General features: G+C 38.2%; 1 protein-coding gene across 1 annotated transcript in view; it reads right to left on the bottom strand.

The window, feature by feature from the left end:
* Positions 1 to 16941: 16941 nt before the first annotated feature.
* LOC149219889 (glutamate receptor 3.3-like) overlaps positions 16942 to 24588 on the bottom strand; it is a 142607-nt gene continuing 134960 nt past the window's right edge. The window contains exons 4-6 of the mRNA XM_089386945.1: positions 18116 to 18147; positions 17461 to 17867; positions 16942 to 17373 (exon numbers count right to left, since the gene is read on the bottom strand). Coding sequence (XP_089243071.1) covers positions 16942 to 17373; positions 17461 to 17867; positions 18116 to 18147 — 871 coding nt within the window. The remainder of the gene's footprint in view (positions 17374 to 17460; positions 17868 to 18115; positions 18148 to 24588) is intronic.

Here is a 24588-nt window from a genome sequence, read left to right on the forward strand (position 1 = left end):
ATATGTAAACTTATTGTGGGAGAGTGATTATTGTGGGAAAGTGATTGATGTAAGTTTGATTTTTGGTAATAGGACCATTTATATGAGTGATAGAGTCATTTTTCAGAAACTTTAGCATGTGTTTAAGGGAGCATGATCAATGTTCATACTCAACATTTTAAATATGGAAGTTTTCATTCAACATTGGTCAACCTTTTACCCTTGATGTCAAAGGGGGAGAGTAACTTGGTTTGGTGTTTGGTATACTCAACACTTTAAATATGGAAGTTTTCATTTAACATTGGTCAACCTTTTACCCTTGATGTCAAAGGGGGAGAGTAGCTTGGTTTGGTGTTTGGTTTGGAGAGTAGGTGACTCAAAAACCATTGTTAAGTATGTTTTGGGTGATGCTAAAATCGAACAACATACACTCAGGGGGATGGCTCAAGAAAATTGACAATCTATGGACTTTATTTCGGAATTCCTCGATTATGCATATAGGTAGGGAATTCAACCAATAAGCTGATCGATTGTCAAAGGAGGGTTTGCTGGTGCAACTGGCAGTTGCACATAATGGTCAAGATGGGAGACACTACATTTGACGCGCGAGTGTTTCCATTCCCTGGGTGACTATTGCTGTTATGTTTTGTTTTGTTTTTGTTTTTTTTTTTTTATATATTTTTTGACATTATATGCTTATCTACATATCCCTGATCTTTTTCTTACTACTGTGGCATTGATGTTTATATTATGGAGTATGTAGAACATATGCTTTTCCCTCATGGATCAAAATACAGCTTCATAATTGTTACATATTTTTTGTACACTGTATAACGTGGCCAAACTTTCTAGGCCATCTCAATTGGAACTGTTGGATTTATATGATGTATGATGATTTGGATGAGAAGCGAGATCTCACTTAGGGTTGATATGTTGTATCTGATATGGACTCTGGAATCACCTTATATGTAATTTGATCCCATTATATATATATATCTTTTTTATCGTTGAAAAAAGCTCTCCACTTCTTCATATAACATTATAACAAACAATATTATCTATTTTGATTTAGTATTTTTATTTTTTTACAATGTTTTATTATGTTCACATCATATGGTAATTAAGTCATTCATGGAAACTCATTATCCATTTTTTGTCCTCTAAATCCAATCTATCTAAATCTGATCCCTTTTTTTATTAAATCTAACCCTTCCTAAATCCTGCCCTTCACCCTCTCTTCTTTTTCTTTTCTCTACCTTCCATTTAATTCTTCAATTCCTTTTTTTTTTGTTTTTTTCTAAATTTCTTTAAGTTCTCTAATTCTAATTAACCATCATTTCTTTAAGTCCTTTCCAATTTTGTTACATTTCTTAATTAATTTTAATTTAAACTAAATCATTCTCATTTATTTTTAATTTTTAAACTAAATAATTCTTTTAGAAGAGGAGGAATAACCTGTTATAAAGTTTTATGAACCCAACTAATTCTTGTTTATTTTAAATCATAATTGTGTTAAATTATTTCTTTACTACTTTTCTCATTAATTCTAAATTCTAATTTTTATCTTAATCCTATCTTTTTATTACAAATAATATTATTCATAACTCATTATTTATAATAATAATAATTTCATTCCATCTTAATTATTATTCACTATATAATAATAATATTTAATTATATAACAATAATAATTACTTTTAATCAATCTATTTATCTATCTATCTTTAGTATATTTTGTCCTTTTTTTTTTTACCTTCTAAATTAATCTAATTTGTCTCTCTTTTATAATTATATTTAATCAGATTTAACATTTTTTACTTTGTTAAAAACTTAATGTCCTAATTTTATTTAATTAAATCTAACACTCTTCACTTTATTAAAAATACTTAATATCCCTGAAATGTTTACCAAAAAATAAGACATATCAATGTTATAACCAGAAACAATTTACCACAAATATTAAACTTCATCAAATTATTGACTGAAAATATTCATACTAAAATATTTATATTTTCTAAGATTTTAACCAAAAAAATGATATATTTCTTAATTCAGAGATATAACTAAAAATATTCATACTAAAATATTTATATTTTATATTTTCTAAAATTTTAACCTGGAAAAATGATATTTCTTAATTAATAGATATAATGCATTCATATACAAATACATATAGGCATGCAATAATCTTAATTCTTAATTAATTAATAGAGATAATGCATTCATATACAAATACATATAGGCATGCAATAATCTTAATTATATTAGTGCATTAAAACGATTAAGGCACACTATTAAAAAGAAAGGAAATGACACTGTTGCATTCAAATTTAGGAAACGACACTGTTGCATTCAAATTGTTGATTATTGATTAATAATCTCTCATTCCTTTTTTTTTTTCAGAGAGAAAAACATCATGGATTATATTAAGAGAATATAAAGTTCTGTTACATAACATGGCCGTCCCATCCTGGAACAAAGACAGATAGGTCTGATACTGCAGATTAATCGGGAAACTTCCACAAAAAAGACTGTCCAGATAGCTTACAGATATATCATCATTAGAAACAATTTATAAAACCATCCAAAAGCAGAGAGGAAGATCAAAAGAGAAAAATCATCCACATAAACCAAAAAAGAAACGATAGAGGTAAAATTGACAGAAACCATGGCTGGAGGTTAACCAGCAGGGTCGAGGAAAGCGAAAATGTGAACCAGGACAGAGGCAAGGGGCACCCTGGAATCTTGAAAGATGCGAGCATTCCTCCATTTCCACAAAAACCAGCATGTAAGGATGAATACTGATCGCCAAGCTGGTCGCTGTTCGCTCCACCATTTGAAGCCCTCCTGTACAGATGAGAAAACCCGGTGAGGGAAACCATGAGATAATGACAGATCATACCAGATTTGAGACGATGCAGCACACTGAAAGAACATGTGGGCATTTGTTTCAGCCGCCAGACAACACATTGGACATCTGCCCGGACCCTGCCATCCCTTCCTTTGAAGGACCTCCCATGTGAGGTTCCTGTTAGAAAAGATCAACCATGAAAATAAAATCATCTTGAGCGGACACGACGCTTTCCATAATTTGGGAGGAAAGATGGGAGCGGAGAGCGGCGGAAGGCCAGATGAAAAAGCTGCATATAGGTCCTTGACACAAATAGGCTGTGTAGAGTTCTGCATAGACCATACTAGCGCATCCTTTGAGCCTGATTGCTTGATACCTTTGCCTGCAAGATTATTAACAGCCGAACACCAAATGGGACGAAGAGAAAGAGGCAACAGTAAATCATCCCCGTCCTTCCATACTGGAGAAGATGAGGACCAAGATTTAATCAGTTTGTTCCACGTAAAGAAGCCTTTTGAGTGGAAAAAGGAAATCAATCCAGGGGGAAGCAGCGATTCGAGACCATGCACTGTTGGATCAATACTGAAATAGATGCTCGAGCCTGTAAAGATTCTCCATCTTAAATTTCCCAAGAAGAAAAACTGAATCTTCCTAAAACTTTGCCAAATGGCTGACCCCCTGTTAATGCCCAGTGATTTTCTTCTGAACCAGAAAACCAAGCTCCTGCCTTTAAGATATTTTTGGTTGATGATATTGCTCCACTTGCCCTCACCATAGATGGCTCTATGAAGGGATTTGCAAAGGAGGGCTTTACCAAAAGACCTCATGTGCATAAGGCCCCAACCGCCCACCTTCTTCGGCCTTGTGATGGAGTCCATCTTAACTAAATGGAATTTGGATTGATAAGATCTTCCACCCCATAAAAAATTTGCAGCTAAAGAGACCATTTTGCTAATAATGGAAGCAGGAAGAAGATATAGATGGGCCCAATAAACCGCAAGTTGAGATAGAACTGTCTGTACCAAGATAAATCTGCCCCCCAGAGATAGGAATCTCATCTCCCATCTTGATATTTTTTTATAGAAGCGGTCGATCAGCCATAGCCAGTCCTGTTTACGGTTTCCTTTTGCTTTCAGAAAGAAACCCAAATATTTAAAGCCCTCCTTAATTGATGCCTGGTTAATGCCAAACAACGCTGCAATCCATTGAACTAACTCCAGATTGGACTCATTGTGATACAACATGGATTTGTTCCTGTTAATGACCAAGCCAGAAGCTGACTAGAACTTTTGAAAGATCTCATTCAGGCAGAGCCAGGTTTATTTGCATAGCATGGCAAAGATAAGAATGTCATCGACAAATAGATTATGAGATAGGAATATATCCTTGCAAATCTTGATCGGCATGCACCTTCGATCGGCCACTGCATTATTGATCTGGGTGCTGAGAGAATTCATCACAAGAATAAAGAGGAGGGGGGAGAGAGGGCAGCCCTGACGAAGTCCTCTCTCCGCCTGGAAAAAGGATGAAGGGGTGCCATTAATAATAACTGAGTATTTAACATTTTCGACACACGCCATTACCCAGTTTATACCCTGTGACCTCAAACCGATTTTGGCCAGAAGGATTCTAAGAAATCCCCAATCTACACAGTCATACGCCTTTTCTAGATCTATCTTTAGAATGGCCGCATCAATGTTGTTTGATAAAACTGAAAATAAGCATTCTTGAGTCATAGCGACTGCATCGAGAATATTCCTGTCTTTTAAAAAAGCATGCTGGTCCCTGGTAATGAAGGAGTTCAGAACAGGTTTCATCCTTTCCGCTATAATTTTAGAGATGATTTTAAAAAGAATGTTACATAATGCAATAGGCCTGTAGTCCGATAATGATTCTGAATGATCCTTTTTGGGAATAAGAGCTAAGAATGTAGCAGTCAAGGCGCTGTTTATATTCCCAGATGTGCGCGTAGCATCCACCATCCGCAGCATGTCCTCTTTGAACATATCATAGAAGTGAGAAAAGAACTCAATCGGCCAGCGATCTGGCCCAGGACTTTTGTCCTTTTTGAATTTCTTGATAACATCATGAAGTTCCTCTTCCATAATAGGCTTAAAAAACTCGGCATTTGCATCCTCGTCAAACATAACAGGCACCAGGTCCACAGCCCACAGGATGTCATTTATTTCACTTCGCTGCCTCTTATATTGGTTCTGGAAGAATCTTGTGGCTTCCGCCGATATGTCATGCTGAGAGGAAAAGAAACCCCCATTACCATCTTCAATCTTCCAGATCGAGTTTTTACGCCTCCTTGCATTTGCGAAATTGTGAAAAAACTTAGAGTTTCGGTCGCCCTCCCTGAGCCAAGTCGCTCTGCTTTTAAGCCTCCAGGATGCTTCTTCCTTTAGCAGCAGCGCTTGTTTCTTTTTTTCCAAAATTCTGATGAGATTCTTTTGATCAAAAGACAAGCGATCATAATTTACTGAGTCAGTGAGGATACCTATCTCCTTTTTGATGTCGATCAGCTCCTGTTTATCCTCCTTCCTCCGCTTGATTTGCCAGTCCTTAGCCACCTCCCTTAGAGATTGGATCTTTTCTCGGAAAGTAGAGAAGGGAGCCATTTCGGATTGTTTTAAGTCCTCCCACTTTTTTGTTATGACCTCATTAAAGGATTTGTCTTCCAAAAAGACTCTGTTAAATTTAAAGGAATAACCCATCCTGCAATCCATATCCTTCCATTCAAGAAAGATGGGTCTGTGATCCGAGGTAAAATCATTACCTGTACTTTTGGGAGGCATTGTTGGCATGTTTACGCACTATGGATTGGGATTGCCATTGTCCAATGGCTATGAATAAAAAATTTCATGGAAGGTACACTGCATGCTCTCTACCATTTAATTATTTTATATAATTGTTAGATAAATTTGATTCTGTGATAGAGTTGAGGTTGTGTTAACAGTTAGGGTTAATAGTTGTAGTTTGTTGGGTATCTGATATTGGTGACCCATGGTAATAAGCTCATAGTATTATATCTAGTTGAAACCATTAAAAGGCTAGAGGATTATTCATTGTAGTGAGAATAATAAATCTATTGTTGATTGGTTTTTCCCTAATTAAAATTTTCTAGATAAATCATGGTGTACATAGTTTGAATGTTTATTTATTGTTTATTATATTTATTTCTCTTGAACCCTAACAATAACTGTTGTTGCTGTCATTTTCATTGTTACTATTCATGAACGATTTTGCAATGCACAAACAACCATATGCAACTACAACTTCAACTACAAAAAAGACAGTGAGTTAACTCAGAGTAATCTGAATACGATGTTTAATAGTCTTGTTCAACACGCCTCCGAGAGTGGGTTTAACATTTAAATAACAACAACAACAAACCATAAACCCTAGTTATAACCGGCATTCAAACACCATCTAGATGCCCACTCATAAAATTAAGTCACTGCAAAATGCTTCACAACCTAGATATTATGTCAACTGTTATTCATGGAAATCGCTAGCAAAATGCAAATGGTGGAGCGTGAACTAACATCTTCATCAAGTACTCTGTCAATCAGACGAAGATAAAAAGTGAGGGTTAGTTGGTGAGTTGCTAATTGAGTTAAGAAGTTCATTCTACAGTCCAATATGATGTGTAATTTTGTTTGTCAATTATCAAAGTTAAAATTTTGCTCATATCTATAAAAAAAAATAAAAAAAAATAAAAAAATAAAAAATCTAAAAATAAAAAAGCACGTTAAGGAATTGGATCCTCTCAGCTCATGTTAAAAGCTAGTTAGTGAATTGCTAATATATAACATAGTTACCCCCTGATCAGGGTGATGAAGTGGGCTGGCATAGGCATAATGACTGACAGGGGGAGAGGACGGCTAGGACTGCCGACCACTGCCCACATGCTTGTACAACAGGGCGTGGTGGCGTCCTGCATGACTGCGGGACAACCCAGTAAGAGAAGTGGCACAAGGCGGGAGATTATGAGGAGAGAGGGTGGCGAGAACGACGACGATAGAAGGATGGGACGTAAGGTAGGTGTGAAGGGATATGTGAGGGTGGTAAGAGTTGGGAGAATGAACAGATCGCGGAACAGGGAAGTCGGGAGCAGGGCAGCGCAGACGTGGGGAGCTTCTTTGACTGAGCATATTGAATCCGGGTATGTTTCCTCACGTTTCTTTCCTGTAATTCCCACTGAGAATTATAGTATGTAGAGCGAGGGTGGCTAGCTCGAGCACTTTGGGAAGGGGATGTGAAAGGGTAGGCCTGAGGACAGGGATGAGGGGCAGAGAGATAACCTAGAACCGCTGCATATTAGGAGCCAGGGCATAGGCGCGACCAGGGACTGTAAATCTATGATAAAGGGTTGGCCCTGGGAAGTTAAGGATGGGAATTCTCGAGAGGAATGGAGGTTAGACTGCACGGCCTCTTTCCACAGACTGTGGTGGGAGCGAGCCATGACACTCCAGAGCGACGGGGACAAGCTAAGCTGGGTGGGAATTTTTTGAAAGAAAGAGACGCTGAAGGAATGGAAGGGTGAAGATTTTCCTGATCTAATTTTTTATGTTGATCACTGTAAACAAGAGTTTGATAACGACACAATGGCTTGCTTAGGGAGAGGCAGGGGCCGTAGGGGTCGAGGGTGCTCAAGCCAGGCAACAAAAGAACCTAGCACCTCGGAGACTGTAGAGCCCAGAAAGGGTAGGAAACCCATCGAGGTGGTGGTTAATGAGGCGGCCAGAGCATATAAAGTAGGAATGGATGTCGACATCCGCAAGTTGATTCAAGAGATGGAGGACAACATAATGGAGGAAGACTCTGAACCGAAAATGGAAGAATGGGGGAACTCGTCCCTGACCCTGGGAATACTAGGGCAGGATGTCTCAATTTAAACAGATCCTGCACATATATTGGGTCATGAAGCGACTGCTAGCCAGAGCTCTGGAACAGGTGGCAGGGGAGATGGTGGAAATTTCCTGAGGCATGCCCAACCTCAAAAAAGATATGAAGAACATGCAAATTCTACTTTTTGTGTAGGACAATAAGCTGGATAGGATCCAGAACAGAATTATGGAGTTGTCTCCGGCGCTGGGTGACTTTGTTGCAGCACTGGCCATCGTGGATTCCGAGAAGGATGATAACAAGGACTAGTATTTTACTTTCCAGGTTTTGCTAGACTTTTTAGTAGATAACCTTTACTTTTCTTGTCTTAATATGTATTTTCAGACCTTAAACTATGTTTCTAGTTGTGAAGTGTTTCTAGCTTGGGTAGAAAGACTTGTTAAATTTTGCTACTAGATGACATATAACAGTTTCAGGTGGCCAACAGACTTGGTTTCCCATTTGGGCAAGTTGAGGCCACCCAGATTTTGTATATGGAACAACTTGCTTTATAAATAGAAAAAAGGATCCACCATAGCTTACAAAAAAAAATAGATAACATAGTTACCAAGTTCGCCGCAATATATTTTTTAGAAAAATTCGCTAGTCACGTCCATCTTAATACGATATGAAATTTTAGGATGATAAAAAAAATCAATATTAAAAAGTACAAAAAACCAATGTTTTTATATTAAAAATTTGTAATTAAATAACAAGAAGTTTTTATTCATTTTCATAATTTTTTATTTTTATTTTTTATTTTTTACACAGAAACGGGTAGTGGATATATTAGAAACTTGGCCTTAATGCCAAAGAGCAGATTACAAAGGATGAGTCTAAAACGATAAGTGCCGAACAACCTTGCAAGACCGTGACATTTATGATTAGCTCACATCTTTTCTTAGCTGCAACTATGTGATCAATTTCAGAGATTTTCCCAAGCTTGTGGGTACAAACAAACTGATTTAACAGAAAGCAATAAAACATGACAATGTTCTAAATTAAGGGATTGGTTCCCATATTTCCTGTCTGCCTTTGAGCAGAGCACCAGCGGTAAGAAGGGCTGCTTTGTTAGCTTCAGTGTCCGCCTCCTTATTATTGGCTCTCAACACATGATAGAAATTTAAATTCTGGAAAGAGTCACCAAGGTCTGAAATTCTATGAATCAACCTTGCTAGCCTTAGGTCCTTTGGCTTAGATCGTGTCACCATAGTGTTAATAATAACCTGAGAGTCTCCAATAACATTAACCTCCCTGATGTTCAGCTCTTTCAACATCTTGAGTCCTTGAAAAAGAGCCAAAGCCTCTGCTTGGATGCTGGAAGCGATGCCCAAGCCCCAGGCAAAACTGTGAATCCTAAAACCAGCTGGGTTTAAAATAACTCCTCCAGCACCAGCTCTTCCAGGATTGCCCTTAGCAGCCCCATCAAAAAATAGAGAGTGCCTCTGATGGTTTGCAATCCATCCCTAGAGCTCGTTTGCTGTAGCCCTTATTTGCCAAGCTTTTGGGAGGGAGATACTCTTTACCAATTTTTGGAACTGAAGGTCGAGAGAAGAGCCCCAATTTTTATCTTGCTGGGTGAGATTTAAATCATCTTTATAGTCTCTCAGGCACTCTTTTAACTGGCATTTAATTTTAACTATCACTAGCTTGACGTCCTGCTCGCAATTTCTGAAAATCCTTTTGTTTCGTTCAAGCCAGATCTGCCAGCAGGTAATTTTAGGGAGAATAAACCAAGCAGCTCTAATAATTTTGTTTTTTGGAGGAGGACCAGGGTACCTTTGCAGCCATTTGTCAAAAAAATCAGCAGTGGAGGAAGGCAACTCGAAGCTGGGACTCAAAGTATTCAACAACGCGGACCAGATTTGCAAAGTAAAGGAACATTCTAGCATCAAATGTGAAACACTTTCCTGATTTACCTTGCAAAGTCTACACCTTGAAGGGTCGTGGAAGCCACGCTTTTGCAGATTATCGTCAGTCAAGATTTTGGAATGGCATAACAGCCAATTGAAAAAATCGATTTTTGGTAGAGAGGGGTGGTACCAAATCCCTTTCCAAGGCTCTGGATTCGTGGTCACATGGGGGTGCTCACACAGCTTGGCATATCCCTGAGCAACGGAATAACCACCAGCCTGCACACCCCAACCTCTAGAATCCCTGCTTCGCATCCACGATGGAGCCAATCCGTGGAGCTTGGAGAGCAGTTCCTCGCATTCTATAGCCAAATCTGGGGGCATTTCAATTTTCCAGCCAGCCTAGCGTGAATCCTGCCAGGCTGAGATATCCCACAGGGAACGCATTCCAACATCGTTCATCCAACTGCGCAACGCTTGGAGAGAGGGACAGTCTCCCAGCGGCTCATTGTTCATAATTCTGTCTGTCCAAAGGTTGATCCTTTTTCCATTACCAGGGACCCAGTAGGCATGAGTATTTATAAGCGGGCAGGATTTTGAACAGAGCTTCTGGAAGGGTGTATTCAGGAGCGGCAGAGGATGGTCTAGACAGTGGGAGCGCTTGCCCTTAAAATATTTTTTCCAAAGAGCTAGATGAGCCCAGCCAGGGTTAGGAGCAATAATTCTCCAAATGAGCTTAGCTCCCATGGCGATATTTTGATATCCAAGATTTTTAAAATTCAAGCTGCCTTCTAAGAGCGATTTGGAGATGGAACCCGATCTGACTAACAGGATCTTTTTCTGAGATGATCTCCTCCATTTTTCTAAGAATCCTGTAGGGAGCAAGAAGAACAGAAAACTGAAATAAGGGAAGACTGTTAAGGACTGATTTAATGAGGATAGACTTACCAGCAATGTTGAGCTAGGAAAAGCCCCAGGGAAGCAGCTTGTTCTTGAATTTCTCCAGTTGGGGAAGCCAATCTCTACTGAAGGCTCTTTTAAGAAAAACAGGAAGGCCCAAATACTTGAAGGAAGACCAGTTTGAGGAGGCTGCGAAACCAAAGGTTCTGGAAATGGAATTGAGCATGCTGGAAGTGGTGTTCCAGCAATAGATATGGCATTTGCCATTGTTTAAACTGCTTCCCGAAATCGAACAAAACTTGTCTAGGACTCCTTTAAATCTGGAGGATATAAGCACAGAGGCAGCTCCCAATAACAAGGTGTCATCCGCAAAGAGGGCATGATTGATGTTTTTAACACCTCTTGCCATACAGAGCCCAACAATTTCTTGATTCATCATTTTTTTGTCTAAATAGAAGCTCAGGATAGAGGCTTGAAGAACAAAAAGGAGGGAGAGAGGGCACCCTTGCTTGAGCCCTCTCGTGGCTTTGAAAAAGTCAGCAGCTCTACTGTTTACTAATGGAGCGATCCAAGGCTCCAAAATGCAGGCTTGAATCCAATTTATAATATTCTCCCCAAATCCAAATTTGTGTAAGACTTTCAGCAGAAAACTATGCCTGACTCTATGAAAAGCATTTGCTAAATCAAGCTTGACAACCATAGCTTTTTCCTTGCGACTCATACTTGAGTGGATTGCCTCTTAGACCAGCATGTAGTTGTCCACTATCTGTCTCCCTTGAATGAATCCTCCTTGGCTTTCCGGAATGATTTTGGGGAGGATGAGCTTAAGTCGATTAGCAATGACTTTAGTAATCAGTTTATAACTGATATTGCATAGCGATATCGGACGAAACCTGTTGAAAGTGTTGGCTCCTTTCTATTTGGGGATGAGGGGAAGAAAAGTAGAGTTTGTGCTGCCTCCAATTTTCTGGCAAGCTTGGGATTTACTCACTATTTTGTATAGATCTTTTTCCACAATCTGCCAACAATATTGGAGGAATCTGGCTGTAAATCCATCCGGTCCAAGGGCTTTGTCTGGGTCCATGGCGAAGAGGGCATCCTTGACTTCATTCTTAGCGACTTTAGCTTCAAGAAGGTGATTCATTGCAACAGTAATCAAGGAGGGAACCACGTCAATCATATCAGCACTTTGGTCCAGATTATTATCTTCACTATACAAGCTTTTAAAGTGAAGTGAGGCAACTTTTTTGATGCTTGCATTGTCTTTGTGAGTAATAGTGCCATCTTTGATTCGGAAATGGCATTGGTACATTTCCTTGCTTGAGCTTGTTTATGGAAGAAGGAAGAGTTCCTTTCCCCTACTTTAAGCCAAAGACTGTGTGACTTAAGTCTTCAGTACTCTTCTTCTGCTAGGCAAGCCCTGTGGAAGTTTTACTGGAGTTGGGCTCCTTTGTCTAGAAACTCTTTAGTTATGTCTGCTGTTTCAGCTTGGAGGTGGTGATTTTCCAGACTGCGCTGGAGTTTTTTTCTTTCATTTGTTGGATTGGGTAGCGTTTTGGCCCAACTTTTTAAAGCCCTTTTCACTCTTCTGAGCTTCTCTTCCTAGACAAAAAGGGGGGAGCCGTTTACTGGCTGCATCCAGATGTCCTTAACTAGATGCATGAAGTCTGCTTCATTAGTCCAGAGCGGGCTGAATCTAAAGGGGATTGGACCTAGGTCAAGCTAAAACACCAGTTCCAGCTTGATGGGTTTATGATCCGAAGTACTGCATGGGAGGATATGAACTCTAGCCTCTAATCCAAGCAGAAGAAAAGAGCTTTGAATTAAGAATCTATCCAATCTAGCAGCAATGTGGCTAGGACCAATTCTTTTGTTAGTCTAAGTGAACTTACCAGAGATTGGCTTGATGTCCAGCAGGTCCCAGTTCTGCATAAGGACCTGTTCTGCATAAGGTCCTCTGCCCATTCCCTTGCCAGATCTCGAACAATGCTGCCTCCTCTCTTTTATGCTGACAAGAGAGTAAGATTGAGATCTCCTGCTATGATGATATTCTCAAGATTAACTAGATCTGCTTGGATTCTTATGGAGTCCCAACAGGCCTTTTTTTCCACAGCATTCACGGGGATGTACACATTGAAGAGGCTGATAATCTCTTTTGAATCTAAGTGCTGCAATTTTAAGAGCAGCCAGTGAGTATTGAGGGTCTCAGAGACGAATGAGAATTTGCTAGCGTTCCAAAGAGAGGCCAGCCCTCCGGAAGCCCCTCGGGCTGAGATAGATTTTGCCTCACATTTGTTCCAGAGTTTCTTGCTTGCCTGAAGGAAGACAGAGTCTTCTAGTTTGGTCTCCTGGATGAGAAGTATGTCAAGAGTTTCTGTTCTTATTAAACTTCTGATGGCTTCTTCTTTGATTCTGCTCCCCATACCTCTACAGTTCCAGGAGACTATCTTCATCATTTGTATTTCTGATTGGCTCCCTTGGAGCCTTGGGGTTGGTTTCTCGCCATCTTTGCTTTTGATGCTAGGAGCTTCTCAAGGGTTGGCTGGCTGCCTTGAAGCTTATCCTTAAAAGTTTCCTGCTCTCTTTTTTCCCGATCTGATTTGCGGCCTCTTGTGGATCTCCTTATCGAAGCTTGGGATTCTCCTATTTCCCCTTCTTCATCCGAGCACTCCGATTCATGCTCCTCTTCCTCTGTTGCGACAGTGTTTCCTTTGGAGATCTCAGCCATTGCCATATCTATTGCTGGAACACTACTTTCAGCCATTGCCTCTATTGCTGGAACACCACTTCCAGCTTGCTCAACTCCAATTCCAGAACCTTTGGGGGTGCCTTTAGAGGGTGGGGTTGATGTTTGATTTTCTGGTCCCTAAGCTTCCTCTATTTGCGAGCTTAGAGGGGCGAATTTTTTTTTCTTGATCCTTTCTGGGAGGGGGTTGCTGAGAGTGGGCTTGAGGACCTCTTCCGTTTGGACCAGCCTGCTTTTGGGTTTTCCTGGCACACTTGACCTGATTCCAAGATTCTTCTTTACCCTTATCTGGTTCCATATTGGTTGGGCATCCTTTGGCGAAGTGGCCGTAGACGTGACATTTTCTGCATTTGAACGACAGCTGCTCGTAGTCCAGCTTCTGCAAATGGGATCAGTTTCCTAATTTGATTTTGATGGCTTCTGGGAGACCCATCTCTAGGTCTACTTCTACGCAGATACGAGCACAGTCATATTGATCTTTGCTATTAGTCCTATCAATGAATTTCCCAAGGGCATTTCCGATGTGTTTCAGCGAGTCCCAGTTCCAGTAATGGACTGGGAGATTAGGAAGTCTGACCCATACAGGGACAGCCGAGGGGACATCAACTGCAGGGTCGAAATCTGGCATCCATCTGTTGAGATACAAGCCCTGGGGGCCCATGAAATAGGGGCCATTTTGAAAGATCAGATCCTTGTCCTCCTTTGAGGTGAATTCGAAGAGGAAAAACCCTCAACCTAAGAAGTAAGAGGTGACGCTGCTCTTGATCAGGGGAGCCCAGTTCCTATTTACCCAGGACTCAGTGGTCTTAGGAGAGGGCCATAGACCGGTGAACTGACCAACGAGAGCCCGCTCAGCTAAGGAGAGGGCAACTTGAATCGGGGTCTCTGGCGGCAGGGAGATTTCAGGAATATCTTCCAGCCTCTTGACAAACTTGGTTGCTTCGCTCTTCTTCTTCTATGGCAAGCTGGCCAAGAGCCGAGAGAAAGCTTCGGCAGATGAAGGCAGGCCTGCCTGAGGCGAGCTCGGGACCTCCATGAGGGCGAGCCTGGCTTAATCGACCCACCTAGCAGAAGACGTGCACTCTGATCCGCAGAAGCTCAAAAAGGAATGCTGAGAAGGGGGCAGAGGGCCCAAAGCCACGGGCCGCAGAGCAGCAAGGGTGTAGAGGCGCCGAGGCGCAACTAGGGTTTCATGGCTGCTCCAGTGCTTGATCTACTCCTAAATAATGTTTTTATCTTTATCAATTTTTTGGATGATAATAATTACTAAGTTAAATTATAGCAATTACGGTGTACTGCAAAATAAAGGATCAATGGTGTGGAATTCAATTAGAAGGGTTCATTTTCTGTGGTCCACCACAAAGAATGATATACACTCACACTTAATGTTAAATATATTTAGATCTAACAGGAATAATGATTGAAACATAAATTCTTTAGCATATGGAGATCACTCCAATCCTACTTTTAATATCCAGTATGTCATTTTTTATATTGAACTTCAGTTTTGAGATTTTCATGTTATTAGATTTTACTTACAGGTTTTCTCACTCTACAATATTAATAAATTGGATACATTTTGTCTTTCATTATTTTCAGACCATTTTATATGTAAAAGCCCAATCCTAGGGTCTTTTAACAGATCTATTTTTCTAGAATTTAAATGCAACCAGAAGCAATAATTTACTTTCTTACAAGACTTTTAAACAATGTAAATTTTATCATTTACATCTTAATCCTTATAACTTATAGTGAACATTCCATTTTAATAAATTTATATGAACAATCTATAGAGGAATACCTGTACCGGTGGCTGGTGGAGATGCCTGTGCGTTGTTGCTCCTATTGACTAACCCAACTGGATTTACTTCCCAGCCAACTAGGAAATAATCCCTAGCCTAGGAAACCTCCATAGGTTCCCTAGCCCTCCGAGCCCAAGTTAAACCAAATGTAGTGTGTGTGTCCAAGATGAATGATCAAGACCAAGATGAACATAATTTCTCTCCTCTCAACAACCCAAGAAACCTCCACAGGTTCCTGAGGTCTCCAAAATCACAACAAATCCTAAAATCACAACCAACCTCCAAAATCATAAACAAGGCCCTATACCCCTTTTCTCCCTTTCCTTTTTATACCCTCCTTTTCCTCTCCATCTCAACCACCTCTCATTAATGTCATTAACTTCTCATCCATCCTTACAGTTGACTCCTCTTCTCCCAAGTAAAGCTGGAAATACATTTGGAAATGTGACATGAATATAAAATTGAGAAATTAATGGGAGAGGACCATGTTTTCTCCCAAGTAAATCTGAAAGTACATTTGAGAATGTGAGATAAATATATATATTGATAATTAAATGGAGAGGACTATGTCTTCTCCTAAGTAAGTGTAAGGGTACATTGAGGAATGTGAGATGTAATTAAATGTAGAGGATGATGTCTTCTCCCTAGTAAATGTGAGGGTACATTGGGGAATGTGAGATGAATATATATATTGATAATAAGTTGGAGAGGACCATGTATTCTCCCTAGTAAATGTGAGGGTACATTGGGGAATGTGAAATGAATATATATATTATTTGAAATAATGGAAGGAGACCATATCCTTCCTAAAATTCAATTTGAAAAGGTAAGTTGGGAATTTGAATAATAAAAATCATGAATTTTATATTAGAACAATATTTTTCAATATTTTAAGATAATGTAAACATTAAGAAAATTTGCAGGCTAAGATTTAAGTGAGGCATTACATTATATATACACATAAAAAAATTAATATTGGGAAAAAGTAAACAAAAGTATCTATGAAAAAGATTTAATGAATTTTCTTTGAAGTTTTGAAATTACAATTCATTTTAACTTTTAAATTTTTTGAAAAAAAATAAAAAAAAATTATATGTTAATTTTTTTAGATGCATATTCTGGAATTTATCCAGATAATTTTTTTTCGAAACAAATCTGAATCTGAATTTGATAACTTAGATAAATAGTGTATAAGTTTTTCTTGTTATGCAAAACTCCACACCAACGAATTCACAGAGTTGTTGTGCCTTTCAAGTTTGAGCTGACTTAGGAATGCAATTTTTTTAATTGAGTTCATTTCAATTCTATAAATACATTGGATCTTTGCTATCCAATGATCCAGATTTATTTCCGATCAAACTTGCAACGCCACAGGTGTGGGGACTGCTTTTGCATATTGTGGCGGGCCTTCAACGTTATGAACTTTGAAATTCAAAACTGACATTATTTGGATTAGCAGGTCTGTAGTCTTTATAACGCTGATAAGGCCATAGTTTTTGGTATCGTTCTCCCCTGATAGGCTTATAAAGCTACAGCTCGAGAACTAAAGACAGACAAGCGTACAGAGAAGAAAAATACAGAATATCTAAGAAGAAATAACCATTCACTTACATTTAAAATAATAACCGTGATAGCTAAGGCAGCTCAACATCAGAGGACAGACTTTCCCATCCATTGTTCCAATATTATTTAAGCTCCACTTCTTTCAGAGAAGCAGGCTGGCATATGAAACCTCGCCAGCTGACGTGACAAACTACTCCCTTTCAATAATAGATATCCATCTTTACATTTACAAATGTTACTCAGGCTTGTAACTGAAACGGTGTAGTTGGAAGTACAGAACTAAAAGGAGAAATAGCATGATCGACTAACAATGTATGACTGAGACTGAGGCTGGTAAAGGACTCAGGTTGACTCATCTCAGACTCCAGAATGCACATCCATTTTCTTCTCTGATGCCTTTTTCTGGAGCTGTTCGTTTCTTTCATGATCATCGTCCCTCAAAGCATAACTGCAAAATGCTTTCAGAATCCTTGCACTTCTTGAGATGAAGGAACGGGAACCATGATTGGAATCTTCAATATATCTGCCAGGATCACGAGTGAACAGGTAAATCATGCGACAGAAAAATACAAGCAAGGCTATGATGCATACAATTCCAATCAGTAAGAAGAGACCCCAGAATCTGTTCAGGTCAAGCTTATTGGAGTTGAAATTGACTTGACTGTTCTGTTTATCACATTCATCATGTTTCCACCACTTATTGTTAATACTCTGAAGTTTGCCACTCTCAGAAAGGGCCAGGATAGCTGTGGACATATCGGGTGCGAGTGGGGAGTTCTTTGGAAAAACCTGTTGATATCAACATAGATATTTTCAGGATTTTCATATTGAAGAAGAATAAAATGGCAAAACAGAATTGAGAGGAAGGCTACTTACAAATCCCCATCCACTTTGGGAAAATTGTCCACCCACAATTGTAAATCCACAATGCTTGGATAAAAACAATTGAATATAGGGAAGCTCGTCCACAACTGCTGCTACACCTCCTTTGTTTGGTCCCAGAGATAATGCTTCAGCATAGCTGTGGATCGAATCCAGAGGAACTAGTCTGGATTTGGCTATACTGAACGTTTCTGATAGATACTCTTTAACATATGATCCGGTTTGATATCCTATTGGTAAATTGCTTGCCACTAGGCTATTAATTCCTTGAATTTTTGTTGAAAGCCGTTGCAATGTGAGGATTGTTGTTAGACTTGCAGTGTAACTTTGACTGATGATTAAGATCACACATAGCCATATGATAAGAACTGCACGTGCAAGCGTGCTCTTGGTATTTTCCTCTGCATCAATTCCATATATGTTTGCATCATGTTTGATTGTTTTTGCACACACTTGTTTCCAGAACGGATTTTATTTTGGGCACGTGTAATTTATTCCCAGCAATACCTTTCCCTCATTGCTAACCTAGAGAAGCTTTCATCATTCTCAGTACATCTTCGTAAAATAAATAAATCAAACCATTACACTACACAGAATCTCAAAGCCTTTAAAGCCTTTACCAACAGAAATTCGAAGAAACAATACTCACTATGTGAAAAGAACAACGTGGAGAAGGAGAACCTGCACAAAACAATATTGCACTGTGGTCAGTTTCATTTTAAAGTAGAAATATATTATTATAAATGTAATTATTTTTTCTACTTCCAAAGTGAATGAATTTACTAGATTAATTATTATTATTATTATTATTATGATGATGATGTATCATAAGATTGCCTTGCCAAGTGAATAATTTGTTTGGAACATTATATATAAGTTTATGAGGATAATTTTATTTCCAAATTTACTAAGTATGGAAAAGATTAATAACATTAAAATAATTTTTTGGTTTTTTTTTACAGTGTTTAATTTTGTTTAATAATTAAATTTATTGGTGAATGGATAATAAGTATAATATTATTGGTTATAATTAATGAAGGATGACTCATCATTATTATTTAAAGAAAAATCACAATTTTTGAAAAGATTAAATGCCAATCTGCTAGATTTTAAGCGTTTAGATTTTCTATGTGTAAATGTCTTTGGGTCTTATAGCATTAACTTGTATTTTCTCTCAAAGTTTGTCTTCCATGTGAAGAAAAAAAAGATAATATCTAAGTTATTATGTCACCTATTGTAATGAACCTTTCCAAAAACAAGATTCAAAGTTTGTCTTCCATGTGAAGAAATAAGATAATATCTAAATTATTATGTCACCTATTGTGATGAGCCTTTCCAAAAACAAGATTCAAGAGAATATTTTCAGGGTATTTAACATTGTTTCTAAACCAAACATCTTTCTTTCTTATTTTCATAATGTAAGGAAAAAAATTAAATTTACAATAATATCTTTTAAACCATATTGTTAAAAAAATCATAGATATTACACATTTCAATAATAAAACACCTACCTGAAAGTGCTATAAGCTTTCTTCTCTAATCTAACCAAATTTATTATGTTTTTTTCTTTCAGGTATCATGAAATTTCCCCTCTAATTCAACAATTTTCTTTTGGAGCAATTTGAATGGCTGAACTTCCCAATTTTTTATTCATTTGCAGACATTTTCTGATTCCAAATTTATTATGTGTTTTCTTTCTAGTGTCATGAAATTTTCCCTTTAATTCAACAATTTTCTTTTTTTGCTCAATTTAAATGGCTGAGCTGCCCAATTTTTCATTCATTTGTCGATTCCTATATTAAAGGTTTTCATGAAATTTAAACCATTATACAATAAGCAATGAACTTCATGGAATCTAAATCATTATGCAATGAGTATAACAAGATATTTTTCTTTTTATATTTTATTGTTGGTTTCACATTTACATGATATTTGATGGGATTGATTCCAATCACTATCATTATAATTTTTACATGGCTACATATACCTTGAAAATATAATTCTTATTTTTGTCTCAGTTGTGATTCTTTTATGTAAAAGAGTTTGTTTATATCCCTTATGAGTTGTTTAGATCTAGATGTTTCTTAGATTGGTGTGTGGTTGAGATATTCTCTCAACCAAGTAATTGTGCGTCTAAGATAATCTACCTATCTTTAGACAACACTACATGTATTTATATGTAACATTATTTGATTAATGTAGTATTTGATCAGTTTTTCAAATTGGTATCAGAGCTTGTATGGGCCTGAACCCTTCTAGGCATAGGGAAATAAAGAATTTGGTGAATGTTTGTTTGTCCAACCATTTTTTGGTTTGACCATTCATTCGGGCCGAGTTTGGCGAAGTGTGATCCACTGTGTTTTGTGGAATATCGGAATCGTTGCATAGACTCCTGTGGTGAGATCTCATTGTGACGAGGCCAAGAGCAAGCTGTCACTGTCGCGTTCGATTTCGTTGTATGAAGGTCGATTCTTGCTCAGAGGCCGTGAGAAGGTTGATTGTGTGTGAAGAGAAAGCCCGAGCTCTGGTTTTGGAGCGCTTTGAAGAAGAAGCTCTCATTGTCTCCGTTGGCATCTGAAGGAGGCAACAAACTTCGAGTGGAGTATCCCTATGTGGTGTTTTGCATTTCTAAGGAGGCATGCCAATTGAACGCAGGAAACTAAATTTTGTGGAGAGAATAGCAAGTGTTGGAGCCTATTGAGAACCTCTGCCTTGTGTTTTCCCTAGTGTGGAGGGTGGGATCATATCTGCTCAGCGACGTGTTCAAGTCAATGAGACTGTCAACGATAGTGGCCCTCGAGCTCTTTGTGAAGGCTGCAAGCAAAAGGAATAATTATCGATTGTGTTGGAAAATTAATCCCAACCACTGTGTTAAACACACTCACAAAACCGTACTTGTCAGATGAATTTTGCAAGTTGCAGATCTGCTTGTAGGTTGAAGGACAAAAGGTCACACATCAGATCATTCCGCAACACACATCAAGCATTTAAGAATGAATGTGAATTTAATGTAGGGTTGGTAGTTAAGTATGTCAAATATTTACTCCACAAGTGAAATATGTACTCCGCAACATAGATATTAACATTCGCCCATCCTGTGTCTTAATGATTTTCTCTATCATGTATTAATGTCAAAAATGTATGTTTGGATAAATATGAATGTAAAATGTGAATTTAATGTAGGGTTGGTAGTTAAGTATGTCAAATATTTACTCCATCAATGAAATATGTACTCCGCAACATAGAAATTAACATTTGCCCATCCTGTGTCTTAATGATTTTCTCTATCATGTATTAATGTAAAAAATGTATGTTTGGATAAATATGAATGTAGAATGTGAATTTAATGTAGGGTTGGTAGTTAAGTATGTCAAATATTTACTCCACCAGTGAAATATGTACTCCGCAACATAGATATTTACTCCACCAGTGAAATATGTACTCCGCAACATAGATATTATCATTCGCCCATCCTGTGTCTTAATGATTTTCTCTATCATGTATTAATGTGAAAAATGTATGTTTAGATAAATATGAATGTAAAAATGATTTGCAAGGTTGAGTGAGAGAGAGAGGGTGAAAGTCTGCAAGGTAGTGAAGAGAAAATCATGGAGCAATTTGTGGTGCGCGCATGAAAACAAGTTTTACAGACAGTTACTCCCCAACCCCAGTGAAGCGTAAATCTCAGTGAGATTTTTTTTGTGTTTTTACTTGGAGCAAAAACCTCCAATTTATCATGTGAATGTATTTACATATGCTTTATAATATAATCCAAAGTTTGGTTTTTTGCGATGTGGCGTTAAACCTTCATGAGTAGATTTACCACAACCACATTGTTTTACTCTGTTTTGTTGTGAGTTTTTTTTTCTATGTTTTATTTAGCCTATGACTAGTTGTGATTTGCTTGCCGCAACTGGATATTTGACTTGCCACAACTGTTTTTGAATCAAACTCCTCCCCTTGCCCCCTCTAAAAATTTCTAACATGGCATCGGATCAGGTTAAAATTTGTTCGTGTAAAAACAAGTGTTTTTACTAGCAATTAAAAATTGTTTTGAGGGCAGATTTTTGAAGTGTATTTACCAGTAGGTAGAAAGTTTTTTTTCACTCAGAAATGGAAACATCAAGCACAAGCTTGACTAATCCTCAGATACCTCAGTTTAATGGCAAAAAATATGATTATTGGGCTATTACAATGAAGGCCATGTTTTCTTCTCAAGACATTTGGGATTTGGTGGAGAATGGTTTTCAAGAACCAACAGATGCAGTAGCATACAATGCCTTGTCTCAAGAAGAAAGGGATTTGTTGAGGGACAACATGAAGAAGGATGCAAAAGCCCTCTTCTACATTTTTCAAGCAGTTCATGAAAGTATTTTCCCAAGGGTTGCAGCAGCAACAAAGTCCAAGCAAGCATGGGACACCCTCGAGACATCCTACCAAGGCATGCCAAAAGTGAAGACAATAAAGACAAAAATGTTAAGGAGAGACTTTGAGACACTTTGTATGAAAGAGTCTGAGAATGTAGACTCATTTTTTACACATGTAATTGGGTTGGTTACTCAAGTCAGGTCTCATGGTGAGACACTTGAGGAAAGGATAATAATTGAAAAAGTTTTGAGAAGTCTGCCAGCAAGGTTTGATGCCATTGTTGTGGCCATATAAGAGATTCTCAGTGGATGATCTACATGCATCACTAATTTCTCATGAATATAGAATGAATAGAGAAACAAGCTTCTCATTGGAGCATGCCTTCAAGACACAAGTTTCATTTGGTCAAGGTCTAGGCAGAGGAAGATCATATGCTAGAGGAAGAGGAAGAAGCCCACACAGAGGTGGAAGAAGCAACCCTTCAAACTCAAATGGAAGAGGCAACAATCAAAATCTAAGTCAATTCCCAAGCCAAAATCAAGCACAAGGTCAGAGGTATGTTAAATGTCAAGTCCAATGTCATTACTGTAAGAAGTATGGCCATTATGCAAATGAATGTAGAAAGAAGAAATATGACATTAGTAACAAACCAAGTGTAAATTTCACAAAAGAAAATTAGAACCATGATAGCATGTTTTTAGCTTGTAATGTAGCACAAAGAAAACACAGTGATGTATCATATCTATATTTAGGTGTCGCAACCACATGTAAGGGAACATAGAAATGTTTCCAATCTAGATGAAAGTGTGAAATCTGAAGTGACATTAGGGACTTATAACGAAGTCTCTGTCATGGGAAAAGGAAGAGTTAATATCCTAACAAAGAAGGGGGAGAAAAAGTACATCTCATATGTTTACTTTGTCCCTGGTTTGAAGCATAACCTCATAAGCATTGGACAACTCATGCAAAAGGGCTACAATTTATTTTTCAAAAATGATGAGTGCATAATTTTGGATAGGCCTCCAAGTAAACAGTTGATTGCAAAGGTTCAAATGACAAACAATAGAATGTTTCCCCTAAAGATAAGATCCGATTTGAAGGAAGAATGTGCACAAGCACAACTATCAATGAACTCACAAAAGGATGGAAGAAAAGATGCAACTGTCACACAAGTAAACTATCAAGCATAGGTCAAAGATGAAAATTGGTTATGGCATTTGAGATTTGGTCATCTCAACTTTGGAGGTTTGAATTTATTGCATAGAAAAGACATGGTGAAGGGGTTGTCGCTCATAGAAAAACCGAACAACCTATGTGAAGGATGTATCTTGGGCAAATAAACACAGAGAGATATTTCCAGTAGGAAAGTCAATAACGGCAAAAGCACCTTTGGAGATTGTCCACGCAGATTTATGTGAACCAATGCAGACACCATGAATTGGTGGCAGCCATTATTTATTGACCTTCATAGATGACTACACAAGGAAGACATGGGTATATCTCCTAAAACATAAAAGTGAAGTGTTTGAGTGCTTTCGCCAATACAAGGCTCTTGTTGAGAAGCAATGTGGACACTACATCAAAGTCTTGAGGACTGACAGAGGTGGCGAATACATCTCAAATGATTTCCTTCGATTCAAGGAGCATGGAATTCACAAGCAATTTATAACAAGGTATCCACCTCAGCAAAATGGTGTTGCGGAAAGGAAGAATAAGATCATTGTGGAAATTTCAAGGAGCATGTTGAAGGCAAAGCATTTGCCAAATGATTATTGGGCTGAAGTTGTCGCTTGTGTAGTGTATATCATTAATAGGTGTCCAACCAAAAGTGTCAAGAATGTGGTTCCTGAAGAGGCATGGAGTGGAAAAAAGCATAGTGTCACTCGCATGAGAGTCTTTGGATGTGTGGCTTATGCACATGTCCCAGATGAGTTGAGGAAGAAGTTGGATAGCAAGGGGGAGAAATTCATATTTGTTGGATATAGTGATGAATCCAAAGCATACAAGCTTTACAATCCATCAACCAAGAAGGTCATAATCAGAAGAGATGTGTAGTTCATAGAAGAGGAAGCATGGGATGGAAGTCTAGAGAAGACAACAAATGTCAAAGCATGTTTACCACATGAGGACAAAGAGGAATTAACAACAACAAGCAATTCCTCAACAGTGACTCCCTCTACTCCTATTCAAGCGCAAAAAAGCAGGCAGCAAGAAACACCGTCAACAAATAATATGACAGCATCATGCAGTCAAGCAAGTGTTTCTCCAAGCACGCCACAAAGCGCAACACCAAGTGACATGTCAAGCCCATCTTCAACAAGCATAAGAAGACCAAAATTCAGAAATTTAAATGAGATTTATGAGCAAGATGAAGTTGATAGTAGTGCTGGTCTAAATTCCTTATTTGCATTATTTTGTCATGTAGATGACCCAATCCATTTTGAGGATGTAGTCAAAGAAGAAAAATGGGTTGCGGCAATGGAGGAAGAAATAGAAGCAATAGAAAAGAATGACACATGGGAGTTAGTGAACCTTCCACAAGGAAAAGAAGTCATTGGAGTGAAGTGGGTCTATAAGACCAAGAGCAATGTCGACGGTAAGATTGAAAGGCATAAAGCGAGGCTAGTTGTCAAAGGATACAAGCAGCAGCATGGAAGAGATTATGCGGAGACGTTTGCGCCAATTGCGAGGATGGAGATAGTGCATACAGTTGTGGTGATTGTCACGCAACATAAATGGAAAGTGTATCAAATG

Source organism: Pinus tabuliformis, chromosome Q, assembly GCF_031772625.1.
Source record: "Pinus tabuliformis cultivar Carrire ecotype Pingquan chromosome Q, CPIR1, whole genome shotgun sequence".
Taxonomy (NCBI): Eukaryota; Viridiplantae; Streptophyta; class Pinopsida; order Pinales; family Pinaceae; genus Pinus; species Pinus tabuliformis.